This window comes from Panthera onca, chromosome B3 (assembly GCF_046562875.1).
Source record: "Panthera onca isolate mPanOnc1 chromosome B3, mPanOnc1 haplotype 2, whole genome shotgun sequence".
In the NCBI taxonomy this organism is placed as follows: Eukaryota; Metazoa; Chordata; class Mammalia; order Carnivora; family Felidae; genus Panthera; species Panthera onca.
Genome location: NC_138344.1, coordinates 59455270 through 59481842, shown reverse-complemented (window position 1 = coordinate 59481842; position 26573 = coordinate 59455270). Strand labels below are relative to the sequence as shown.

Here is a 26573-nt window from a genome sequence, read left to right as displayed (position 1 = left end):
TCCTCTGCTCATGTGTGTGCATGGGGACGCATTCTCTCAAAATAAACTTTCAATGGCTAGTCTCATTTTGGGTCTAGGGGAACTCTTAGGTTGTATCCCTCTCTGGCACCCACACAAGTGACCTATACTCATCTTTATGGGTTTATTACCTCATAGTAATTTATACTCTTATTTTTATTTTAGGACATTTAGAAATTTGAGTGTTTCTCCCAGTGGGGCATTTTAAAAGATTGTAAAAAGACGTTGGCCTTCTCATTTTTTTATGTAATTGAGAAATAGCCTTCCCACTGATTAAATGTCATTCCTTGCAACTCCTGACTCCTAGTGCTCTGCCATGTACAGGGTGGTTATGTAGTAAATATTAAGTGGAAAATCACTGAAATTAAGTGTAGCATGATGTCATTACATTGCAACTGGGAGAGCACTGTGCCATCCTTGATACAGAAGCTGGGCATGGAGAAGATACTGGTAAGTACTTCGCTTCCTCATTTCATGCATCAACTTTTGTTCTAAATACAGCTGTAGTTTAGAGCAAGGAGAACCATACATATTTCTGCTCATGGAGTAAGTCTGGGTGCCACTTAGAATATAGCCTATCTAGCATCTGAGTTTGTTTCTGAGAGCAAAGGTGATGATCAAAATGTAAAACACTCAGCCCAACAATTCTCTGCTTTTATTTTACTTAATAGGTAGATTCTTGTTAGCCTGCACATTTCCAGTATCATAAAAAACCTTCGTGTATGATTCTTTTATTTCTTGACACACACACATAAATGGATCAAAAAATATGTTCACTTAGAAAAACTGACTCCAACCAAAAACTCAAAACAGCTATCTGTGAGATTAGATTTCCTATAAGGTAGCATTGTCCACTTACATGCCCATGTTTCTAACCCAAGCTAAGAGGCTGGAAAAAGAAACCTGGAATAGTCCCAAGTGAATTTGGGAAGGAAGGCAGAGATGTGATGAAACCTAAGATTTCTCAGAAATGGTTTTAAGTGGGGAGCCTCTAATCCTACCTGGATAGTGCTTTTCTGTGGGTTTCTCAGCATGAGTCCAAACCTCACAAAGCACCTTCAAAGACTGGGTTACCTAGTGTCACAAGTATGGCAGTAGGTCCAATAGGCTGGATATAGGGGCCATGTAAATAACAGTAACATCAAATCAAGGACCAGATGCTAAGATGTCCCCTTGTGTTCCACAGCCGGAAGAATAAATAGTTGAACTCTAAGTAGTTTTCCGCTTCTTGGCAGATGGCCGTTCAAATACATCTCGTACCCCAGCTGCCTTTTGTTTAAAGAACTTTGTGTTCTGGGCACTCTCTTGGCCCCATGCTGAGTCAAAAGAGGTGGTGTCCTGATCCACAAGGTGGGTGTATTTGGTGCGACCAGAGCGCCCGAAGTTCTTGACCTGAAAGAAAGATAGATGATGATGACTTATACCACCAAATATCATGTCCCAGCCCTCAATACATTACTTCTCTCTTGCTTGTTCTTAAGGTACCCCATTACCTGCATGACTTTGGGAAGAATGGTTTTGTTGAAATGATCCTCCAGAGTAGGTGCACTGAAATCTCTCTTGTATACTTCTTCATCCTCATCCTGTAGAAAAGAATCTTATTAATCTTGTGGTTATTTCCCATATATTCAAATCACAAATTTATTAAGCCACAAGGGATACAAAGAAGGTACAGAACCTATTCTTCAAGAGCTTACATCTAGTTGAGGAGATGATACTTCTTTTTCCCTTTGTGTTGTCTTTTTCTTTCCTAAATGTAAACATTTCCTGAAGGTTGGCTATATTCTCTGAACTCAGTATGTTCATTCAGTCATAACTCCAACTCTGTAGAAGCCTCTACAGGCTCCTAATGTCTGCTCCTGAATTTTCTGCTGCCCGTTATATATCTTACCTTGGATATTCGGATGGGACTTCAGACTCACATCTAAAGCGAAAATCATTTCCCTAACCTTTCCAAACCAATCTCTTTCTAGCTTCTTCCATTAGTAGGAACATTTTCTTAATTACCCAAATTAAAAATTTGAGTAATCTTTGTGCACAATGAGTTGCCAATTTTTTTTTTTTAATTTGAATCCAAGTTAGTTAACATATAATGTAATAATGATTTCAGGAGTAGATTTCAGTGATTCATCACTTACATATAACATCTAGCACTCATCCCAGCAAATGCCCTCCTTAATGCCCATCACCCATTTTTTAGAGAGAGAGCAAGAGAGTGGGGGGAGGCAGGGACAGAGAGAGGGAGAGAGAATCTCAAGTGGGCTCCATGCTCAGCACGGAACCCAATGTGGGACTCCCATCTCATGACCCTGAAATCAGTCAGACACTCACCGGACTGAGCCACCCAGGTGCCCCACCACTTCCTATAAGTTCCCATTATCTGGGGTATAGTGTTTTCTTGGAATCAATCTTACACACTGCGACTAGATTTTTTTCCTAAAACACTCTTATACATTTGCCACAGTCACAAACTTTCAGTGGTTCTTTGTTTTGTTAAATATGCACAACTCTGTAATAGTCAAGGCCAAATACTATATAGGTTTAATCTACCTCTCCTTGCAACTTCCCTTTATAGATGATACTTTTTGCCTCCCCTCCTAGTCCATTCACCTGGAATGTCTTCCTACTATACAAGTCAGAAAGTTTACACATCTTAAATGTCACCTCCTTTACTCTTTTCCATCTACAAAATAAAACCTCTCCCTCTTCAGAAGTCCCACAGTATTTTCGCTTGTCCTTTTGTTATAGTACAGTATATATTTGCCTTAGCCCCATTTTTAGGTTATAAGCCATCTGAGGGGCACGAATTACATATCCTCTAGCAGTGTTAAACAGTAGTGCTCTTAAGGTGCCTGGCTGGCTCAGTTCTTATCTCAGGGTCGTGAGTTCAAGCCCTATGTTGGGCATGGAGTCTACCTCAAAACAAAACAAAAAAAACCAGCAGTGCCATTTACATAGTAAATGCTCAAAAGGTTATTTAATTAACTATAAAATAACTATAGAGAATAGTTTCACATCAACCTGTTAGTTAAAACCATAATGTTATGATACAAATTACAAACGTGCTGAAGGAATTAAAACAGCACCATCTTGGTTAAGGACAACTTTGTGTAAGAGTGAGTCCTTTAACCATACACACTTTTGGAGTATTCTTTTCTCTTCAGCTATAGAAAGGCTTTAAAGATAAGACAGACAGTTTTTGTGAGATCTACTTTTCTCCTTGTTAGGGTGGAGAGTCTCTCAATCTCAGAAGATATTTTAACTTCACTCTCCTCACTCTCCTTATCCAGATAAGAAGAGTTTATTGAATATGTGAACCAAAAGACTTTCATGTAACCCTTTCCTTATGTATCTTAGTCAGCAATGCTTCATAATTTTGTTTAGCAAGTATTATATATTATATGAATAGCATCATCGTAAAAATGGTTAGCATTCATACTATGTAAAATTCTGCATATTAAGAGCTCCACAGTAGTGTCCTACATACAATATATTGTAATGGCTCCAAATTATATTGTGTCAGCCAGAGCACTCTGTTCCTGGGGCCTGCCCTGGGGCCCCCACTCCCGTGCCAGAGCTGAGATGAGGCTCCACTTCACACCAAGTACCAGGAGAACAGGCTCTTCCAAAACAGCCTTAGAGAAATTCATAATTTCCATAGACTCCAATCTAGAAATTTACATGGGCGGGGCACCCTGGAAGGCTCAGTTGGCTAAGTGTCTGACTCTTGATTTCAGCTCAGGTCATGATTTCACGGTCATGAGTTCAGGCCCTGTATTGGGCTCTGCACTGACTGTGGAGCCTGCGTGGGATTCTCTCTGCCCCTCCCATGCTTGCTTGTCCTCTCTCTCCCAAAAAATAAATAAAAAAAATAAAACTTAAAAAAAAAAAAAAACAACTACATGGGCTGGAAAACTATACAATAAGCAAACATTTCCTGCTGAATAGACTGAAACTGATTTTGGAGGGGAATAAGGAACCCTCCACTGAAGTTTGAAAATTTTACTGGTTGTCTACAGTGAAAGGCAGGGATTTAGCTATAATGGAGGATATTTAGGGTTTGATATACAGCATTTGAAAAAACTACTTTAAAAACATTTTTTTTTTAATGTTTATTTTTGAGAGAGAGAGAGAGAGAGAGAGAGGCAGGCAGGGGGGAGGAGCAGAGAGAGAAAGGCAGATACAGAATTCGAAGTAGGCTCCAGGCTGTGAGCTGTCAGCACAGAGTCTGATGCAGGGCTCGAACGCATGAACTGTGAGATCATGACCTGAGCCTAAGTTAGATGCTTAACCAACTGAACCACCCAGGCACCCCTGAAAAAGCTTTTTGATACAAACTCCTTTAGCGTCAGGAAATAATTTAACAAACCACATGGTACTATGTTAATAAATGCAATCAGTTCTCCCATTCTCTTTTTCTGACATGTCTCCATTAAGGAATTATCACTGGTATAATATAAATAATTTGGAAGAAGTCTTCATCACTTTATAGGATTAAGAGACTCTATTACTGGCCTTAGTCTTTATATGAAGAACAAAATCTTGTTGATATTATACATAATGGTTGGTTTACCATTTTTTGGTTAGTTAGGTTTAAGTCATTTCCTGTCAGCTCAGAATGAAGTGAATTAAATTTTTGCATCCAAATATGAGTTAATGTAAAGCTATTTGCAGGGCATGATTTTTGCATAAGCAAAATTTCTCACTTGGCTATGAACAGTGATATCTAATTGGTTGTGGGAATCTAAACAGTCTAGGATGTATCTATTTAGATCACTATCTCGGTATTTCAGTTCCTCAATTCTTCTATTACATCATTTCCTCCTGAGAGTGGGAGCCAAAAGAGAATAGTTGCTGCTACTTCTAAAATCCTGCTGCCAAATCGTTTTTCCTATTGGGTTTATATTCTTCAGATGCAAAAAGTAACTGAGAAAATTGACCATTGGCAAGTGAAAGTAACATCCCAAGACAGTTTATTCTTGGAGGGAAAAAGGAACTCACAGGTTTGGAGTTATTTCTACAGACCAACCTTCCCATTCCCTTTTCATTTCTTACCATGAAGAAGGCACCCCGGTGATAATACTTCTGTAAGAACTTATATTTGCCCTTCACAGCTTTGTTGGTAATGACTTTGCCATTTGCCCGAAGCTCAGCTCGCCTCTCTTCCTCAGTCAGGTTTCGCATTCGTTCAATTTCTGCTTTCTCCTTCTCAAGACTGTGAAGAAAACAAAACTGTCAGTACCATTCCAGTTTCAGAAAGACTCAATTATCTGAATATAACGCAGTCTCATCTCCTTTCAAGCACTATTTACTTTCTTCAATTCTAGTCATTGCCTGTTAGGAATTCAGATCAGGAGACCAAGATATAAAAAGTTGATGTAGTCTTCATTATTGCAAACTTCCAAAAGTTGATTCTAACCTTTAAAGGTTCAGGCATACTATTACTGCTTGATTTTGCAAAGTTATTAATTTCCCCTCCCTAAAAAGCCTACTTGGCTTAAAAAAAATCCAAATTTAACTTGTATTAAGATTTTACTGGTATTTCTTTAGTAGTCCTATATATACTTACATGTCACAAACCAAGGGTTAACCATCATTAAGTAGATTGCTATGAAATAAACCTTTTTGGGAGAAGGGGTCAAAGATCCCCTCCCTCCAGAAAAATACAAATGTACACATAATGTTGTATACAGTTTTAAAGGGTACATGGATCCCTTGAAATCCAGGATAAAAATCTTAGGAACTGCAGGCTGAGGACAGAGTTTTCTAGTGATGGTTTCCCTTTGCAATCTGGGATTACTCTCATTCCTAGTAATGTTTAAGAATGGGTGATGCAGCTCAGAAATGATTCTACTCTAACAACAGGGAATGTGGTAGATTACTTAAATGCCACAAATTCTTCCCCTCACCATTATGCATGCCCCTTTGCAGAAATGACATGCGTGCCTCAAAGAGGTCAGTTTCCCCCTTTACCCTCTTGGAATACTGCCATGAGACTGTTACATAAGGAAGCCAATCTAGCCCACTGAAGAAGTGAGGCATTCTAGCTGGTAGTCAGGATTAACTAATGGACATGTGCATGAAGCCATTTTGGACTTTCTAGCCCAGTAAGTCCTCTAGCTGGATACAACTGTGTAAGAGAGACCAGGTGAAACCAGCAGAGGAACTCTTTAGCCAACCTCCAAAACTGTGAGGAATAATCAATTGTTTCAAGTCACCAAATTTTGGGTTGGGTTTTTGTAACTGATAATAGTGAGTAACTTGTGTGTGTCTACTATGAAACTACAGGCAGTATTGGCTGGCACTCTATCATAGAGAAACACCAAGAAAAGTGTTTCTTTTCCCTGATTTTATTGTAATAAGCCACTTTCTAATTATGGGAAACTCACCCAGTTGCAGGAACCCTAAAGTGAGAATGGAACTCACAGTAGGTGTTGAGTCTTACAGCTACCCTACTAGGAATCTGTCCCATTAGCGGTATCAAACTCTATGCCCATCTTATTACTCACGCTTCTCGATCTTCTCTGTCCCTCTTGATTCTCTTTAGCTCCCGAACTTTCCATGCCTCATATTCTTCCTCATCATTTTCATCATCAGTATTGAGAGCATCTAGGGCAGCCAGGGACCGCTTGTTCTCCTCCAGTTCTTTCTTGGTCTCCTCTTCTACAATCTGGGTAAGGAGAACGATTTAACTGCTGGACTTGTTTTCCTCAGACAAACCTAAGCATACTCCTCCTTGTGTGCAATCCTCACAGCCACTCCCAGTACCTTGAGTGTGTACTTGCGCCTCTCCTCAGCCATGCGTTTTGCTTCCTGCTCCAGCTCCTTTTGTTTCAATGCTTCAGCCTCACGTTCTTGAACTGTTACTCTGTCCTTCCTGCAGCACAGAGGTCCTGTTAATTGCCCAAAGCCCTTAGCGTGGAGCTCTTTGTCCTCAAACTCAAGTCCCATCCAAATCAGAAAAAGCCCAACAATCACTGGCTCTATTATTTGCAACGAGCCAAAACTGGTAGTCTCCTCAGGTATTTACAGCATCACAATTCCATTCATTTTTGAGAACTGCCTGAATAGTAAGGAACCTGCCAGACTGTAAGTAGTAGGATTTCTCGACATTAGGAAAGGAACAGGAATTTACTCTTCAAGTTTAATTTTGTGCTCTTTAACTGGAAAGGGAGATGTGAAAATCAACTCGGGCTCTCTGCTACCTCCAAGATATTCCTCAGCAAATATTCTGCACAGGTAGGGAATTCGGTAGAACACTTTCGCTTGGTGCTTACATTTCAGAAAAGCATGAGGTAGAAAAGAGGCTTCTATCCTTAGACCTGGAAAGTAGTAGCTCAGGCCTGGTTTGTGAGATACTTACTTTCGAATGAAGACAGGCTTAAGGCGAGGCTCCATCTCATCTTCACTGTCGGTGTACTCTTCATACTCAGATTCTGATTCTGACTCCTCCCCAGAACGTCCCTCATCTTCCACCTCCATGACTTCCATCTCTTCATTTTTTCTCTCCTGTGCTCGCTGACGCATCATGCCACGGCGCCGCTCTATTTCCTATCAAGTTATATGTCCAAGTCAGTCAGCCCAATGACCTGTGCTCTAAGGCAGCTTTTAATTTTTCCCTCATCAACCTTAACAAATTCTGATACTAGTAAATACAACATAGCACCATTTTCTTTGTGTGTATGTGTGTGTGAGAGAGAGGGTACAAGTGAGTGAGGGGCAGAGAGAGAAAGAGAGGGAAAGAGAGAGAATCCCGCGAGAAGCAGAGAGAGAGAGAGAGAGAGAGAGAGAGAGAGAAAGAGAGAGAGAGAAGCAAGGTTCACCCAAAGCAGGACTTGAGCTCACCCGATGTGGGACTTCACAAGCTGTGAGATCATGACCAGAGCTGAAGTCAGATGCTTAAAAGAATGAGCCACCCAGGCACCCAGGACTATTTTATTTTCAACTCTATTTCCAACCAATAGGGAACACTGGATCAGAATCCTGCCAAAAGCAGTAAGCTTGTGCCTTTGGGACCTCAAAAAGAATAGGCCCCAACTTTTTCTTGGAACTAGAAAGAATTTTCCATTTTCCTTTTTTATACCTCATCATCAATTTCTTCCTCTTCTTCTTCACTGCTATCTTCTCGTTCCATGCGCCACGCATCTCCTTCTACTTCTGAGTCACTTTCTCCTACCACTTCAGGTTCCACTATTTTCCGATGGCGAGCCAATCTGAAAAACAGCATCTTCAGGTGTAACACCAATATCACAAAAACGAAAGAGCACCAACCACATTCCTTACTCGTAGAGCACCTGGATATGATGTTTGCTTTTATTGGTACTGAAGTCTTAAATATCATATGGTTTCACTCATGCGGAATTTAAGAAACAACACAAATAAGCAAAGGGAAAAAATAATATACAAAGCAAGAAACAGACTCTTAATTATAGAGAACAATCTGATGGTTACCAAAGGGGAGGAGTTTGGAGGTATGGGGTTAAATAGGTGATGGGGATTAAGGAGTGCACTTGTCATGATGAACATGGAGTGATGTATGGAAGTGTTGAATCACTATATTGTATACCTGAAACTAATGTAACACTGTATGTTAACTAACTGGAATTAAAATAAGAATTAAAAAAAACAAACAAAAAACAACTTAAGTCTTGAGAGGGGGAAACTGAGGTACAAATAAAAGAAACTAATTTTAAGTGTCAGGAACTAGAGTATACTATGTCAAGCAAAATAAGTCAGAGAAAGACAAATATCGTATGATTTCATTCATATGTGTAATTTAACTTAAGAAATACAACAGATGAACATAATGGAAGAGAAGGAAAAATAAGAGAGGGAGGCAAACCATAAGAGACTTTTAAATACAGAGAACAAACTGAGGGTTGCTGGAGGGGTGTTGGGTGGGGGGATGGGCTAAATGGGTGATGAGCATTAAGGAGGGCACTTGTTGGGATGAGCACTGAGTGTGGTATGTAAGTGATAAATCAGTGAATTCTACTCCTGAAACCAATACTACACTATATGTTAACTAACTTGAATTTAAATAAAAACCAACCAACCAACCATAATTAAACCAATACAGATACAGCATTTGCAATTCAAAGTGCTCAAAAAACCCCCCACAAAAAACCAAAACAAAACAACAAAGTGTCAGAGTAAATAGTCAAGTTGGATTAAAACATTAAATGTAAGCTGAGGCATCATGAGGCACTGTAACAAACATATGGATGTGCTGGGATTGATTTATAGCTCCAGGTGGTTCGGTTTCAACATTAGATCACACTAGGTTTCTTTTCAGTGACACTGCATCTTTGTGAAACTGGATTTTTGGGGACTCCTGTATTAAAAAGCAAGTACTCCAAGAAGATCAATATGGTACAGGATATGAGAGTGACATTGCCATTCTGATTCCAAAGTTGGAGAAGTTGTCAGTGTCCAAAAGGCACACAAACCCCACTAATAAGTGATTATGGTTATGTAAGAATGAAATAAAAACTTGGGGCATGTGCGTGGCTCAGTTAAGCATCCGATTTCAGCTCATGTCATGATCTCACGGTCTGTGAGTTTGAGCCCCACATCGGGCTCTGTGCTGACAGCTTGGAGCCTGGAGCCTGCTTTGGATTCTCTGTCTCCCACTCTGCCCCTCTCCCGCTCATGCTCTATCTCTCTCAACAATAAAAAAATAAAGAAAATTGAAACAGTAAAAAAAAAAAAAAAAAAAAAGAATGAAATAAAAATGTTCCTTCTTTTGTGTGTATTGTATTTTGCAAATGGCTTTAAATGTTAAAATGTGAATTTTTAGAAATTATTTGGATCTAACTACTTAATAAACAAAACTGTTTAGGCCTGGGGGCTCTCTGAGAAAATTCCTAAGACAATATGAACTATGAAAGTTTGAGACGTCTGGTTTACTTTGTAAGGTAATGTCTCAATTAACTCACAACATACAAAATCCTTCAATGGGAGGCTCCCTTTCCTATATGAGACCATTTATTCATCTGGCCTTTTTTCCTACTTCATCAGTGTCATTTCCCCTCATTAGCCTTTAAAACAAGTGAGTGGATTAATTCAATTTCTCAAATTTTAAGACTCCTCTTAACAAACCAACCAGTGGTTTGTGCTTTCTATTTCCTTAGTGAGTTAATTTGGGCCTCTGGACCAGAGGTAACCTCGTGTTTACTGGTTGCCACTTGCTGGTTATATACCTTTGGTCATGTTATTTTCCTAACCCCTTTGTGCCTCAGTTTCCTCATTTGTAAACTAGGATAACAGTACATACCTTACAAGGTTATTGGGTAGATTACATTAGGAAATTTACTTGAACAGTGTCTGGCACATAGTAAGTACTGTTCAAGTAGTAGCTCTTATTGTTGTTGTTCTTGTTAAGTAACCTGTAGGGGTTTAGGTCCAGGGAAACATAACCCTAGTCATTACCTCTCTTCCACATCTTCACTAATACGGTTCTGCAAACGCCGCAGTCGAGGGTCGCTGGATGAATCCTCCTCCTGTTCCTCAGGCTCTGCTTCTTGTTCTTTGGCTTTCTTGATGAACTGAAATTCTTCATCCTCCTCATCTGAGGACTCCATAGGGGCATAGTCTGGCCTCTTTCCCGACACATAACGTTTTACCTTCACTTTCTCCATCGAAATCTCACCTGGGTGATAAAGATAATGTATTATGTTTCAGCAGCCTCTTTCCCAATGTCCTTGAACCTCTGCCTTTGCAGGTAGAGCCCTGTATTCCTGGTAAACAAGAGTTGAAGCAGGAGAAGAGAGCCATTATCCAACCATCTATTCATCTAATGGTGTTTTCTTCTTTTTTATTTTTTGTAATATTTGTTTTATTTTTCAGAGAGGGACAGAGCATGAGTGGAGGAGGGGGCAGAGAGAGAGGAAGACCCAGAATCCGAAGCAGACTCCAGGCTCCGAGCTGTCAGCCCAGAGCCTGAGGCTTGAACTCATGAGCTGTGAGATCATGACCTGAGCTGAAGTCGGACGCTTAACCGACTGAGCCACCCAGGTGCCCCATTCTTTTTTTTTTTTTTTAATATTTTCTATTTATTTTTGAGAGGGAGAGAGACTATGTGCAAGTGGGGGAGGGGCAGAATGAGAGGGGGACAGAGGATTCAAAGTGGGCTCTGTGCTGATATCAGAGAGCCTGATGTGGGGCTCAGACTCAGGAAATGTGAGATCATGACCTGAGCCAAAATCAGACTGAGCCACCCAGGTGCCCTGTAACATATTATTTAAAGTTTATGTATTTTAAGTTACATAATCTTAACAACAGATATTATGCTTAATGATAAATTAGAAGCATTCCTTTAAAAAACAGTGGGCATCCTTACGTTGTCCCTATCACACCTTCTAGTCAACATTTTATTATGGTTCTAATTAGGGCAATAAGAAAAAGAGACAAAAGGTAAGGATTGAAAAGGAAAAAAACCTCACAATTTGCAGACTATAATAATCTATGTAGAAAATAAAAGATTAACAAACAGGCAAGCTAAAAATGAATTCAGGGAGAATGCTTAATAAATGTTGGATAAAAATAAGCGTACCTGTACATTAGCTACATAAATTAGAAAATAAAGTTTAAACATATTATTTACAGGGGCGCCTGTGTGGCTTAGTCATTTAAGCGTCTGACTCTTAATTTTGGCTCAGGTCATATCTCAGTTTGTGAAATTGAGCCTCAAGTCAGGCTCTGTGTTGACAGCATGGAGTCTGCTTGGGATTCTCTCTCTCCTTCTGCCTCTCTCCCACTTGTGTGCACACTCACGTGCTCGCTCTCTCTCAAAGTAAATAAATAAACTTAAAATAAATACTATTTACAATAGTAACTAATCTATAAGATACCAAGGAATAGATTCAACAAATGATCTACAAAGTTTTTTAGAGGAAATATATATCATTACATTGGAAGATCCAAAAGATCTAAATAAGTGAGAAATATATCCTATTCAAGGAAGAGAGAAGATGACAACTGTGCCCAAGTCAATCAATAAATGCATGACCTGTAATTTTAATTTTTTTTTATCTTTATTTTTGAGAGAGAGAGACAGAGTGTGAGCAGGGGAGGAGCAGAGAGAGAGGGAGACACAGAATCCGAATCAGGCTCCAGGCCCTGAGCTGTCAGCACAGAGCCCGACATGGGGCTCGAACTCACGAACCATGAGATCATGACCTGAGCCCAAGTCGGACGCTCAACTGACTGAGCCACCCAGGCGCCCCTGCATGACCTGTAATTTTTTTTTTTTCTACGTTTTTAATTTATTTTTGGGACAGAGAGAGACAGAGCATGAACGGGGGAGGGGCAGAGAGAGAGGGAGACACAGAATCGGAAACAGGCTCCAGGCTCCGAGCCATCAGCCCAGAGCCTGACGCGGGGCTCGAACTCACGGACCGCGAGATCGTGACCTGGCTGAAGTCGGACGCTTAACCGACTGCGCCACCCAGGCGCCCCTGCATGACCTGTAATTTTAAGGCAATTCCATTCACAGTTGTCCTCAGGTTGATTCTAAAATTGCATGGAAAAATAGGAGGTCAAAAAGAACCAAGGGAATCCTGAAGAACAAGGTGAGGCCAAACACCTTAACATACCTCACCAAAGAAGATACACAGATGGCAAATAAGCATATTTGCTTCAAATCATATGTCATCAGGGGAATGCAAAATAAAACAATGAGATACCACTGCACATGTATTAGAATAACCAAACTACAGAGCTCTGATAGCACCAAAGGCTGGTGAGGATGTAGAACAAGAATGCTCATTCATTCTTGGTGGGAATGCAAAATGGCACAGCCACTTCGGTGGTTTCTTATAAAACTAAGCATACTCTTACCATATGCTGCAGCAATTGCACTCCTTGGTATTTACCTAAAGGTGTTGAAAACTAATGTTCACACAAAAACTTGCACACTGATATTTATTTAAGCTTTTTCATAACTGTCAAAACTTGGAAGGAACCAAGATGTCCCTCTCTAGGTGAATGAATAAACTATGGTATGTCTACACAATGGAATATTATTCAGTGCTAAAAGGAAATGAGCTATCAAGCCATAAGACATGGGAAAACTTACACACATATTACTATATGAAAGAAGCCCATCTGAAAAAGCTACATACTCTATGATTCCAAATACATGACATTCTGGAAAAGGCAAAAGTATGGAGACAGTAAAAAGATCAGTGGTTGCCAAGGGTTGGGCTGGGGGAGGGATGAATAGGCAGGGCACAGAGAATGCTTAGGGCAGTGAAAATACTGTGTACAATACCATAATAATGGATGTAGGTCACTAAATGTTTGTCTAAACCCATAGAAGATACAATGCCAAGAGTAAACCTTAATGTAAACTATGGGCTTTGGTGATTATGCTGTGTCAATGTAGATTCAGCAATTGCAAAAATATATCACTTTGGTAGGGGATGTTGATAATGGAGAAGGCTGTGCCTGTGTGGGGGCAGAGGGTATATGGGAAACGTGAACCTAAAACTGATCTAAAAAATAAAGTTTTAATGAAAAAAATGGTGAAGTGGGGGAGGGTTTTTGTATCAGATTGCAAGGCTTATTTAAACTTACAGTAATTAAAAAAAAACAACTTACAGTAATTAAAACAATAGGTCATTGACTCAGAGGATACATAGAGACCAATGGAGCAGATTAGAAAGCAGACAAACCTACATACAAGAGCTTGGTATATTACAGAAGCGACATTAAAATGCAGTGGAGAATGGATGGGCTAGTCAAACAATGGAGCAGTAGGGACAACTGGTTAACCATAAGGTAAACAGTAAAATTAGATCTCTCACACCACACACACAAAATTCCAGATGGATTAAGACCCAAGTGTGAAAAACCTATCTTAAACACTTACATCCCTACTGAATAATAAGCTCTTTAAATTACAGTCTGTCTTGCACAATTGTGTATTCAATCCTATTTAGTATATACAAACACTTAGATGATAGAAAATATTTTTAGGGGCTTCTGGGTGTCTGACTTTTGATTTCAGCTCAGGCCATGATCTCATGTTCGGTTTGTGGGATCAAGCCCCATGTCAGGCTCTGCAGTGACATCACGGGATTCTCTCTCTCCCCCTCCTCTGCTTGCACTGTCTCTCTCTCAAAATAAATAATAAAAACATTAAAATATATATATATAATTTGAATATCTATAATCTCAGTACAGGGAAGGATTTTTTTTTTTTAATTTTTTTTTTAACGTTTTTATTTTTGAGACAGAGAGAGACAAAGCATGAACGGGGGAGGGTCAGAGAGAGGGAGACACAGAATCCGAAACAGGCTCCAGGCTCTGAGCTGTCAGCACAGAGCCCAACGTGGGGCTTGAACTCACGGAGCGCAAGATCATAACCTGAGCCGAAGTCGGCCGCTTAACCGACTGAGCCACCCAGGCGCCCCCAGGGAAGGATTTCTTACACAATATACAAACATCACAAGCTATAAAAGATAAAGTTGGTAAATATGATAACACTAAAATTAAAAATGCCTATGAAACAGAAAAGTCCAAAATTAAAGTGAAAAGACAAGCCAAAAAGCAAAACAAAATGGGAAACAGATATGACAGACTTGGGATATAGAAAAACAAACCAAGTAGAAAATACGTAAATGACAGAAACAAGTAATTCAGAGAAGAGAAAACCTAGAGAACTGATAAATATATGAAGATGCCTTGCCTTGCGAGTAATTAGGGAAATGCAAATTAAAATAATGAGATATCATTTCATACCCATTAGAATGGGCAAAATTAAAAAAAACCTGATACAATCAAGTGTATTGATGAATATATGGGGAAATACAAACTCTTAATGCTCTTACAACCCACGTGGAGAGCAACTGGAAATGGCCAGTTATGGGGCACCTGGGTGGCTCAGTTGGTTGTGTCCAACTCTTGACGTCGACTCACGTCGTGATCTCACAGTTTCTGAGTTCGAGCCCCACGTTTCGCTCTGCACGGACAGTGCGGAGCCTGTTTGAGATTTTCTTTCTCCCCATCTCTTTGCCCTTCCCCCTCTCTCAAAATAAATTAATCAACTTAGAAAGAAAATAGCTAGTTATACTGATGATGAACTTCTAGGAGTCTACCCTAGAGAAATTCTTACACAGTGCACTAAAGAGACACATTTAAGAATGACAACTACAGGGGGTGCCTAGCTGGCTCAGTCAGTGGAGCATGAGACTTCATCTTGGAGTCGTGAGTTTGAGGGCAACGTTGGGTGAGAGATTATTTAAAAAATTAAAATTAAAAAAAAAAAAAAGAATGACAACTACAGCGCTGTTTGTAACAGGAGAAAAAACAACTAACTGCCCCTCAGTAGGGAATAAACTGGCCTAATTACACAATGGAATTCTTAAGTAGTTAAAATGAATTAGATCTCTATTATCAAAGCATACTTGTCAAAAGCCACGTTGAATTAAAAAATAAAGACAAGCTGCACAAGGGTAGGTACAGTTTATTTAAAATACAAAAAAGAGGGGTGCCTGGATGGCTCAGTCACTTGAGCTCCTGACTTCGGCTCAGGTCATGATCTCACGGTCCGTGGGTTAAGGCCACGTCGGACTCTGTACTGACAGCTCAGAGCCTGGAGCCTGCTCCTGATTCTGTGTCTCCCACTCTCTGCTCCTCCCCTCTTTGCACTATGTCTCTCTCTCTCTCAAAAAAATAAACATTAAAAAAAATTAAAAAAAAAAAAAAAGAAAGAGCTGATACTATTTTCCAAAATCCTCCTTGAAAAAATACTCTTTAGTTTAACTCCCCAAACAGATATAGTGTTCCTTCTTCTATCTGCCCTGGAATCCTATTCGTCCTTTAAGGATCAACTTATATGCTACCTTCTTCAAGAAGCTTTCCTTGATTACACCAATTTGAAGAGATTATTCCTTCTCTGCCCTTCCACATCGTTTGGTTTATATCACCTATGTGACAGGAATCACAGTTGTGAAAAACTGCACACTGCTTAGAATGTGCCTCTTTTTACATGTCTCGCATCTACAATATGAATTTCTTAATACTGCCTTACACAAGTTTGTATTCAATTTAATACAGTCACTGTCTAGGTTGAAAGGAATAAGAAGTGTAATAAGACCTGGTTCCTGTCTCAAGGACGTTATGAGCTTGTGATGCAGTAGAGGGAGACAGACACGTAAAATAATGTTAATTATAAAAGCAGCATAAACAGACGGCTATATTTAACAAAAAAGGGGCTGTATCCCGCACGACGCTCTGCAAAAGCAGGTATTCACTATGTATATTAGTATAATTTATACGTGGAGTCCAAGGAAAGAGGGGAGGGATGCTTGCTGTGAGGGCAGAAGACAAGCAATAGGAACAAGATGAGATGAAAGTAGGGTTTTTTTTTTCCTTTAAGCAAAGCGATTAGGGGCGAGTTTGATGAGAAAAGTCGAAGAAACACGGGGCAGGGTAATATTAAGGGTTGGTGGGGTTGGGGTGGTCTGTATAGGTAGGTTTTAAGTATGCTGAGGAAAGAGATAAGATCCGACTGGAAAACGGCTCAGCACAGTACCTTTCTCATTGCGAACTGGGACGGCCCCAGCCGTAGACTGAATGGGCGGTTGTTTCATGAGGGCGCTTGGGACCGACATGTTGATGGCAGCGGCGGTGACTCCCGAGACTTCAGTGATTCCAAACAGTGAACGGCGACAACGTCAACGAACAGAAAAGCCCACTTCTCCTGGAGGCGCTGGACACGGCTGTGCGACAGATAAAAACGCAACTTACGGCGGAGTTAGAAAAACCGGAAATACGCGACTAGAGGATTGTGGGATTGTGGGCGTCTCCCACTAGAAGGCCGAGTCTGTTATTGCGCATGTTCACAGGCTTCTCTAGCTTCCTCAGTCTCGCAGTGTTTGGACGGAACTTCTGGCGGGAAATTGCTTCCCATTGGGATTTGCTGTTAAGCTCCTGTGGCGAGGAAGGTCCGAATTAAGGGGTCCCTCTTAAGTTGGTTTGAAGCTGAGGAAAATGGGATAGTGATTAATAAGAAGTTGAGCAGATAGTGAAGGGCAGTTTGTCCATATTGTTGACAATTCAGAATTGGAGTTTAAGGAGAATAGAAGCCCTGCTAATAGCACCTGATTAGCTCAGTCGATGAAGCCGAGTGAGTTGTGGTGGGAAATTTTTTGGTCGCGCGAGGGCAGGTGGTGGTGATTTAGGCCATTGCCATTAAAAAAAAAATCCCCCAAGGGGCCTGGAGCGACGTCTGAGGTCAGAACAGTGTACTTTCAGGCTTAACAGTTTTTTTCAATTTCTCAAGACCGCCCATTAAAACATTCCTGGCTAGACAGTGTATTTAAGTCCATAAGTAATTATAAAGTACTTGATGTGTTTACCGTGCTTAGCTCCCTAAGGAGTATGGAGCATTGTCTAAAGGTTTAAATTTTGTTAGGGAATTCTTACAGTGCATACAGAATCGTAACAAATAGTAATTTACTAGCTGGGTTTGTAAAAAATATTGGGTGATTGTAAGTCAGAATACATTTCACCATAGAAAGGATTTTATAAATGCTGTGGTAGGGAGAGATGGCACAGCATGTACAGTCTTGAAATTCAGAGATATTTTGGTACATATCAAACACTATGAAAAGTTTGAATAATTTTTATTACTAAGGAAACTATGAAAGTATAAACTATGAAAAGTTTATTAGTAGGTTTTGAGTTAAGCAGTGGTGAAAGTTTGGCAGGAACTACATCATGGAAGGCCCTAAAGTTAATGTTAATAGGATTAGTTCTCAAATTATTTCACCTGTGTTATTGGGTCTAGGCTGGGAGAGTAAATAAAATTGGGCAAATCTGGAGCCAGGAACAATGGAGGGCCCAGGTAACCAACCAGGGAAGTAATTTTGGTCTAGATAAGGATCTTAAAAATAGAGTACATAGAAATTTATATTTTGAATTTAACAGCTCCAAAACCGTGCTGTCCAGACAGAGTAAATCTGATGGGGAAACCAATTGTTTTGACTCATGGCAACCCGGGGAGGGGGGGGGTTTAATATGGCTGTAACTAAAAATAACAGGGCACTAAAATCTTATTTATGTTACTTTGTGATACAAAAAAAATGATTTCACAACCTTTCCCAAGCCTTTGGGCTTTATACGGTCATTATTAGGATGGATCTTAGTTAATTGGTGGGCATATGATCAAGTAAAATTTAAATCAGTTTATCAACTCTTGAAAAAAATCAAAATACTTCCCTTCCTAGGAAGAAGATAGTATGGTAGCCATATGGCATAATTTTCTCGTGTTGGGGTTATAAAGAACCAGGGAGCCCAGGTAAAGGGTGCATGTTGATTTCGATTTTCTCTGCTCTCTATCCATAAGTGCGTCTGAATCTTTTCCAGGCTCCCATTGCCAGGCAAGGTGGTTTTTCCAAGGTGGCGCAAAAGCGCCATTGTTTTTCAAAGCGAGATACTGGCATCAGCAGCATCAAAAATCCCGGGATCAAAGGTAAAAATGTGGATTCGGTCCAATCGCATCCCTAAAGAATTTGAGTTTTGATTGAGGCTGGTGAGCTTGACATGTATAGAGATCACCGTAATGCCCGTATGCCGAGGCCCCTCCATCGGCCAGCTGGCGTCAGAGCCGATCTGCGCCGCCCGCCAGGGCCCGCCCCCGCTCCCGTCCCCGCCCCGCTGCTCCTCCTCTACCCCCTCCCCGCCCCTCCCGCCGAGATCTTGGCGGGAAGACGCCCGCTGCTAAGCCGCGAAAAGATGGGGTCGCGCTCAGCCAGCGAAGAAAAGGCGGGCTCCAGACAGCGACTCCAGGTGAAGGTGAGAAACGTCTGTTGTTCTCGGCTGTACTCCTGCCTCAGTGTTCGCGAGGGATTGCCGGGCACAGGCCTGGGAGGACACGAGGATTTGGCACCTTCCACCTTCGCACTCCAGAACTATTTTCAAAATTGCTCCTTGGGGCATCTCTCAACTAATGGGTTTTTCGGGGGTGTTGCTTCAAAAGATAATTGAGGATACCTGCCCTGATTTTCCTCTATGGAAACTAGACCTTCAGTGTTGAGGAAGGTTTTTACCAATAACCCCCAAAATAGGGGCAGAGTGGGATCAGGGACCCCGCACTTGCTTTTGAAGCAGTTAATGCCGGCTTCTCACTCTGGAAATTCCAGTTACTCGGAAACTGATAGTTGCCATAGTCTCCTCAGTTATAAATGTAGTCATTATATTGTTATATGTTTGCAGACTCATGGGTAAGAAATGCGCCCAGTATAATAATTAAATTCAGGCTATGAATTGGGTATTTAGATTATGGTGGGGAAAAAAGTTTCCTTACAAGCTAACAGTTTGGATTTATATTTTCATCAGGAATTAAGAATTAGATTTATTTTACACAGATCTGTAAGAGGAGGCATAGAATCTGGGGTTTTAATGCTCTGCTTTCTTTTATTGACCCAAATAGGTGAATGAATATAAAGAAAACCAAAACATCACTTGTGTATCTCTGAGACCAGTACAGACTACAGTTTTAGGAAAAACACCTAAGGTGTATCTTGTCCCGTTTTCACTCAGTAATTATAAGTCAGACCAATTTAAGCACCCCAAATCCCTATTGAATAAGAATTCTAACAATGAATTTGTATGTAAGAAATGTAAGAAGACTGAAATAAGGAAAACTTGCAGGAGGATTTTAACTCCAAAGATGGAAGCCACATCCTCCAAGACAGAATCCACCTTGCAAAAATCATCCTTAGATGTTTGTACTGAAAGTAACAAGCGACAACACAAGAGCACTTCAGATACAGTGATTCCCAGTGTTGATATGGAAAGCATTCAGAATCTAGACAGTGATGAAGATACCACACTAGGCCTGGTAAGAATTTAATTACTAGCTTATTCAAGTTTTTCTTATTTTACAGTTTGAAGTTCTGATAAGCTTACACAGTCCAGGGTCTATGTATATTTAATTGAAATTTTATTTTTTAAATGCTTAACAGATAACTTCCTTGGTTAATTTTGCTCTTGGTTTTGATTTGTCCAGGAGAGGATTGACTTAATTTTCATTCTGTTTCCCTTTTTCTTCCTCTCACTTTATTGTAAATATTTTTGGGTTTACTCATGCTTTATGGTGTCTTGCTCATCTTTACATATTTACACACAATGTGCCAGAAGAACTTGGCCTGTGGGACGTATGGCGTTTGAGTGACCCTTGATATCAGGGCAGGAAAATTATCATTAATTGATGAATATAGCTGAATATTTCCTCTAAATACAGCAAAGGGAAAAATGATGGAGTAGAGAAGATACATGGAAAAAAAAACTTATTAGTTCTATTTAAAATAATAGTTTGAATCAGTTTAAGAAATTAGGCATCTAATTTTGGGGCTTCTATTACCTATCAGGAGTGTTGTACTTCATTTAAAGTGACATATTTTGTGCAAGACAAGATGAAACCATACCACATGTCAAAAAGTTGATGGAATAGAAAGTGATGGTAGAGAAAGATAGGATAATTGTGGTGGTGTTCTTTTGAAAAAGGATTCAACTTATGCTTTGTTGTCTCAGAGATAAGAACTAGGACATTGATGGGAACGCATGGGTTAAGTCACTAGTGCATTGGATTGGGGATTGAAAGCTTAAGTTTTAGACGTGGGTGCTTCTAAGAAACCTTGTGATTGTAAGCAAATTGCCTCTAAGTGAGGGAATTCAATAAGGCCCGAGATTCTCAACCTTTAGCCTATATCAGAATTGCCTGGAGAGTTGTTAAAACTCCATTGCAGGGCTCCATCACTAGAGTTTCTGATTCAGAAGTTTTGGAGTGGGGTAAGGAATTGGCATGTCTAACACGGTTTCCTAGAGATGGTGGTGCTATTGGTTCAGACTGGCATTTTGAGAACCAATGGATTAGATTATTTCTTTGGCCTCTTTGACTATAAGATTCTCAGTATATGAGGCTAAAGTAGATTTTTATTTTTTAATTTATTTTAAAGTTTTTTTTTTTTAAATTTTAATTCCAATATAGTTACCATACAATGTTATATTAGTTTCAGGTGTACAATATAGTGATTCAACAATTCTGTATACTACTCAGTGCTCATCATAAGTGTACTCTTAATCCCCTTCACTTATTTCACCCATCCCACTACCCACCTCTCCTCTAGCAACCATCTGTTCTTTATAGTTAAGAATCTGTTGTTTGGTTTATCTGTCTCTCTTTTTTTTCTGTGCTTATTTGTTTTGTTTTTTAAATTCTGCATGTGAGTGAAATCATATGGTATGTGTCTTTCTCTGATTTCACTTAGCATTATACTCACTAGCTCCATCCATGTTACTGCAAATGGCAAGATTTCATTCTTTTTAAAAAAAATTTTTTTTTAATGTTTATTTATTTTTGAGAGAGAGAGAGAGAGAGAGACAGAGGGTGAGAGGCGGAGGGGCAGAGAGAGGAGTCCCAGAATCTGAAGCAGGCTCCAGGCTGTGAGCTGTCAGCACAGAGCCCAACATGGGGCTAGAACTCACAGACTGTGAGATCATGACCTGAGCTGAGGTCGGACACTTAACTGACTGGGCCACCCAGGTGCCCCATGATTTCATTCTTTTTTATGACTGAATAATATTCCATTTCATGTATATACCACATCTTCTTTTCCTTTTTTTTTTTTTTAATAAGATTTAAAGATTTTTTAAGTAATCTCACCCATTGTAGAGCTCGAATTTATAACCCTGAGATCAAGAGTGCCATGTTCTGCTGGCTAAGCCAGCCAGGTACCCCCCCGCCCCCCGATCTTTATCCATTCATCTATCGAGATTTTAATTTGATTTAAGGATATAGAGTCAGAAATTAGAACATTTCTAAGTAAGTACTGAAGCTAGTCAAGTAGAGTTATAAATGCCCAGCATACATTTTCTTCGGACAAACTGAAAGACCTAACATTTTTATAGGACATTTCATTCTTTTCTCTTCCTTTTCATTAGTTATCTTTTTGGAGTTAAAATGACTAGGTTTTGTGGTACCATGCTTGAGAAACAATATTTTATTTACAAGCTTATTTCTTCTCCAAATGAGGGGAGGCTTTTTTCACAGCACAGACAAGTGTATTAGCCTATAAGTCTAGAATTTTATTCTGTTTTCTGGGAAACTTGGAAAATTTTATCTCTCAGCACTTTTATTAAATGTTTTAACTTGATAGAGAATTTCTTAACAGTTAGCTTTATTTTAAGTTTTGAAAACATTTTGGGCTTACAGAAGAGTTGCAAAAATAATACAGAGAATTCTGATATATGTGTCTTTCACATAGCTTCCTATTGTGTTAATACCATACATAACCATAGAACACTTATCAAACAAAGAAATCAACCTTGGTAGAATAATATTAACTAAAGTATAGACTTGATTAGGATTTCACTGTTTTTTTCCCTAATATCCTTCTTCTGTTCCAGTATCCAGTTTAGGATGGCACAATGCATTTAATAGCCGTGTTTCTGTAGTCTCCTCTAGTCTGTGACAGTTCCTTAGTCTTTCATAACCTTGGCACTTTTTTTTAAATGATTTTTATTTATTTTTGAGAGAGAATGAATATGAGCGGGGGTGGGGGGGGAGAGGCAGCGAGAGAGGGAGACACAGAATCTGAGGTGGGCTCTAGGTGCTGAGCTGTCATCACAGAGCCTGATGCAGGGCTCAGACTCGTGAACCTTGAGATCATGACCTGAGCTGAAGTCAGATACTTAACCGACTGAGCCACCCAGGCACCCCATAACCTTTGGCACCTTTAAAGAGTACTGAATAGTTATTTTATGTAATGTTCCTCAATTTGAATTTGTCTATTTTCTCAAGATTATATTAAGGCTTTGCATTTTTGGGGAAGGATACCACAGAAGTGAATGTGCCCTCTTCAGTGCATCATATTAGGGTGTCTGTGATGTTGATATATTTTATCAATGATGTTGACCTTGATCATTAGGCTAAGGTGGTATCTGTCAGGATTCTCTAATGGAAACAATATTTTTCCCTTCGTAATTATTAAATATTTGGAGGGAGATGGTGTGAGACTATGCATGTATCTGGTTTCTATCATCAAGCATATATTTTTATTGAAATAAATTTTACATAACATAAAATTAACTATTTAAAAGTATACAGTTCAGTGGTTTTTAGTATATATACAGTACTGTACAATCATTACCACTGTCTAGTTTCAGAATATTTTTTTCACTATGAAAAGAAACCCCTGCCAATTAACAGTGACTACCAACTTCCCCACCTCCCTAACCCAGCCCTGGAAACAGCTAATCTACTTTCTTTGTCTATATATTTGCTTATTCTGGACATTTCATGTAAATGGAATCATATAGTACATGGCTTCTTGTGTCTGGATTCTTTGAGCATAATGTTTTTAGGGTTCAGTCTTTCCTAAAAATTAATTTTTTTTAACACTTATTTTTTTTTTTTTAATTTTTTTTTCAACGTTTTTATTTATTTTTGGGACAGAGAGAGACAGAGCATGAACGGGGGAGTGGCAGAGAGAGAGAGGGAGACACAGAATCGGAAACAGGCTCCAGGCTCCGAGCCATCAGCCCAGAGCCTGACGCGGGGCTTGAACTCACGGACCGCGAGATCGTGACCTGGCTGAAGTTGGACGCTTAACCGACTGCGCCACCTAGGCGCCCCTAACACTTATTATTTTTAAGAGACAGAGACAGAGCAGGAGCGGGTCAGGGTCAGAGAGAGAGACAGAATCTAAAGCAGGCTCCAGGCTCTGAGCTGTCAGCACAGAACCTGATGTGGGGCTCGAATTCATGAACCATGAGACAATGACCTGAGCTGAAGTTGGATGCTTAACTGACTGAACCACCCAGGTGCCCCTAAAAATTAATTTTTTAAATATTTCTTTATTTTGAGAGATAGAGAAAAAAGAGAGAGAGGGAGGGAGGGGCAGCGAGACAGGGAGATAGAGGATCCAAAGTGGGCTCTGTGATGAGAGCAGAGAGCTTGACACAGGGCTTGAACTCACGAGCTGTGAGATCATGACCTGAGCTGAAGTCTGATGGTTAACCGACTGAGCCACCCAGGCACCCCTTGTATGAATTCTTAAAGTATTTTCTATATATAAGGTCATATTTTGGCAATAAAGATGGCTTTATTTTTTCCTTTTCAATCTGGATGTCTTTATTATTATTTTTCCCAATTGTCCTGTCCTATTTGTCCTAGAATTTCCAGTACGGTGTTGAATAGAAGTAGCAAGAGCAGACATATTTTCTTAATCCTGAGCTTTAGGGGAAAAGCTTTCAGTCTTTCACCATTAAGTATGATGTTAGCTGTGAGAAACATCTATTTTCAAGAAACTTTTATCTCCAAGTGATTATAGATTCATAGCAATTTGCAGAAATAGTATGGAGAGGTATCATGTACACTTCACCCAGTTTTTCCCAATGTGTACATCTTATATAACTATATCACAATATCAAAACTAGGAAATTCACATTGGTACAAGGTGTGTGTATAGTTCTGTATCATTTTTTTTTTTTTTTTTTTTTTAAATTTTTTTTCAACGTTTTTTATTTATTTTTGGGACAGAGAGAGACAGAGCATGAACGGGGGAGGGTCAGAGAGAGAGGGAGACACAGAATCAGAAGCAGGCTCCAGGCTCTGAGCCATCAGCCCAGAGCCCGACGCGGGGCTCGAACTCACGGACCGCGAGATCGCGACCTGGCTGAAGTCGGACGCTTAACCGACTGCGCCACCCAGGCGCCCAGTTCTGTATCATTTTATCACATATTGTTAATACAACTATCACCATAATCAAGATATAGAACTATTCCATCTCCACAAAAATCTCCATTAGGCTAATTTTTAAAATTATTTATTTATTTTAAGTAGGGTCCAGGCCCAATGTAGGGCTTGAACTCATGACCCTGAGATCAAGAGTTGCTTGTTCTACCAACTGAGCAAGCCAGCTGCCCCAGGCTATTTGTCTTTTTTGTTTCCAGGCTTTTTTTTTTTTTTTTAATTTTTTTACATTTATTTATTTTTGAGAGACAGAGCACATGTGGGCGAGGGGCAGAGAGAGGAGGCACAGAATCCGAAGCAGGCTCCAGGCTCTGAGCTGTCAGCACAGAGCCTGATGCGGGGCTCGAATTCACAAACCGTGAGACCATGACCTGAGCTAAAGTCGGGCACTCAACTGACTGAGCCACCCAGGCGCCCCACCAGGCTATTTCTTTATAGTTATACCTATAGCTCTCCCTTTCATCCTCCTTTGCCCCTGACAACTGCTAATTTGTTCTTCATATCTACAGTTTTGTCATTTTGAGAACAGTACATAAATAGGTTCATACATTGTTTGAATTTTTGGCATCAAGCATTTTTTTTTAAGTTTATTTATTTTGAGAGTGAGAGAAAGCATGAGCAGAGGAGGGGCAGAAAGAGGGGAGAGAGAATCACAAGCAGGCTCTGCACTGCTAGTGTGGAGCCCAATGTGGGGTTTGAACTCAGGAACTGAGAGACCATGATCTGAACTGAAGTCAGACGCTTAACTAAGTGAGGCAAGTAGGTGCCACAAGCTTTTAATCCAAGTTATTTCTTTGATTATTTTTTAAAATAATTTTTTAAAGTTTATTTATTATGAGAAAGAGAGAATATGAGTAGGGGAGGGGCAGAGAGAGAAGGAGAGAGAGAGAATCCAAAGTGGGCCCTGCACTGCCAGCTTGGAGCCCAAAGTGGGGCTTGAACTCACGAACCGTGAGGTTGTGACCTGAACTGAAACAAAGAGTTGGTCACTTGATTGACTGAGCCACTCAGGCACCCCTGATTTTTTTTTTAAGTTTATTTTGAAAGAGAGAGGGAGTGCACGTGAGTGGGGGAGGGGCAGAGTGAGAGGAGAGAGTGAGAATCCCAAGCAGGCCCAGTACTGCCAACATGGAGCCCGATGTGGGGCTCTAACTCATGAACCATGAAATCATGACCTGAGCCAAAGTTGGACACTTAACTGACTGAGCCACCTAGGCACCCCACTTCTTTTATTTTTTAAACATGGCATCCCTTGTTTTATGGATGCAATAACTTTTTTTTTTTAATGTTTATTTTGAGAGAGAGCGAGTGAGCAGGGAGGGGCAGAGAGAGAGAGAAAATCTCAAGCAGACTCTGGCACTGTCATTGCAGAGCCCAGTCTGGGGCCCGAGCCCACGAACCGTGAGATCATGACTTGAGCTTAAACCAAGAGTTGGATGCTTAACCAATTGAGGCACCCCGGTGCCCCAGGATGCAGTAACATCTTAAGTGTCTGAAGATAGTGGAGTTTTTTTTTTTTTTTTTTTAACTTCTTTTTCCTATGTTTACTTCGAGTGCCCCCTTTCCTGATGTTTTTTGATTGGTCTTCCTCTTACATGTTATAAGTTTTTGAGAGGTGGGTAATGGGTAAGAATAGTTTGAATTACACATATCACTTAAGAAAACTGATCATTTGTCTTAGTAAATTTTCTTCTGTGGTAAGTAGAATCATTTAAATGCGCTCCTTTGATTTCAGTGTGTAGCATTTTGAAATAGAATCTTAGAAAGCCTTTGATGATGATGATGGTGA

General features: G+C 40.0%; 2 protein-coding genes across 5 annotated transcripts in view; one reads left to right on the top strand and one right to left on the bottom strand.

The window, feature by feature from the left end:
- Positions 1-711: 711 nt before the first annotated feature.
- Positions 712-16802, bottom strand: MFAP1 (microfibril associated protein 1). Its single transcript, XM_060618723.3, has 9 exons — positions 16559-16802; positions 10450-10669; positions 8102-8231; positions 7382-7569; positions 6787-6895; positions 6528-6688; positions 5074-5233; positions 1512-1601; positions 712-1410 (listed from the first exon to the last, which is right to left on the bottom strand). Exons 1-9 carry the CDS (start codon positions 16635-16637, stop codon positions 1228-1230), a joined length of 1320 nt encoding a protein of 439 aa, XP_060474706.1. The 5' UTR covers positions 16638-16802; the 3' UTR covers positions 712-1227.
- Positions 16803-16846: 44 nt separating this feature from the next.
- The window catches only part of WDR76 (WD repeat domain 76), a 61732-nt gene continuing 52005 nt past the window's right edge, over positions 16847-26573 (top strand). Inside the window, exons 1-3 of one of the 4 annotated variants that reach the window (XM_060618715.3) lie at positions 16847-16970; positions 18394-18499; positions 19681-19870. In XM_060618715.3, the coding sequence (XP_060474698.2) occupies positions 16862-16970; positions 18394-18499; positions 19681-19870 (405 nt within the window). In that variant the 5' untranslated portion in view covers positions 16847-16861. Of the gene's footprint in view, positions 16971-18393; positions 18500-18531; positions 18823-19459; positions 19871-26573 lie in introns of those variants that run through there. The other 3 variants (XM_060618713.3, XM_060618719.2, XM_060618718.3) reach the window with 3 other exon arrangements.

Excerpts from the sequence above, each read along its gene's own strand:
- MFAP1 (XM_060618723.3), bottom strand. The coding sequence starts at position 16,637 with ATGTCGGTCCCAAGCGCCCTCATGAAACAACCGCCCATTCAGTCTACG. Across the intron at positions 7,570-8,101 it reads AGGAAGAAATTGATGATGAG|GAAATAGAGCGGCGCCGTGG; the intron begins GTATAAAAAAGG and ends ATAACTTGATAG. Across the intron at positions 1,602-5,073 it reads ACCGGGGTGCCTTCTTCATG|GATGAGGATGAAGAAGTATA; the intron begins GTAAGAAATGAA and ends TCTTTTCTACAG.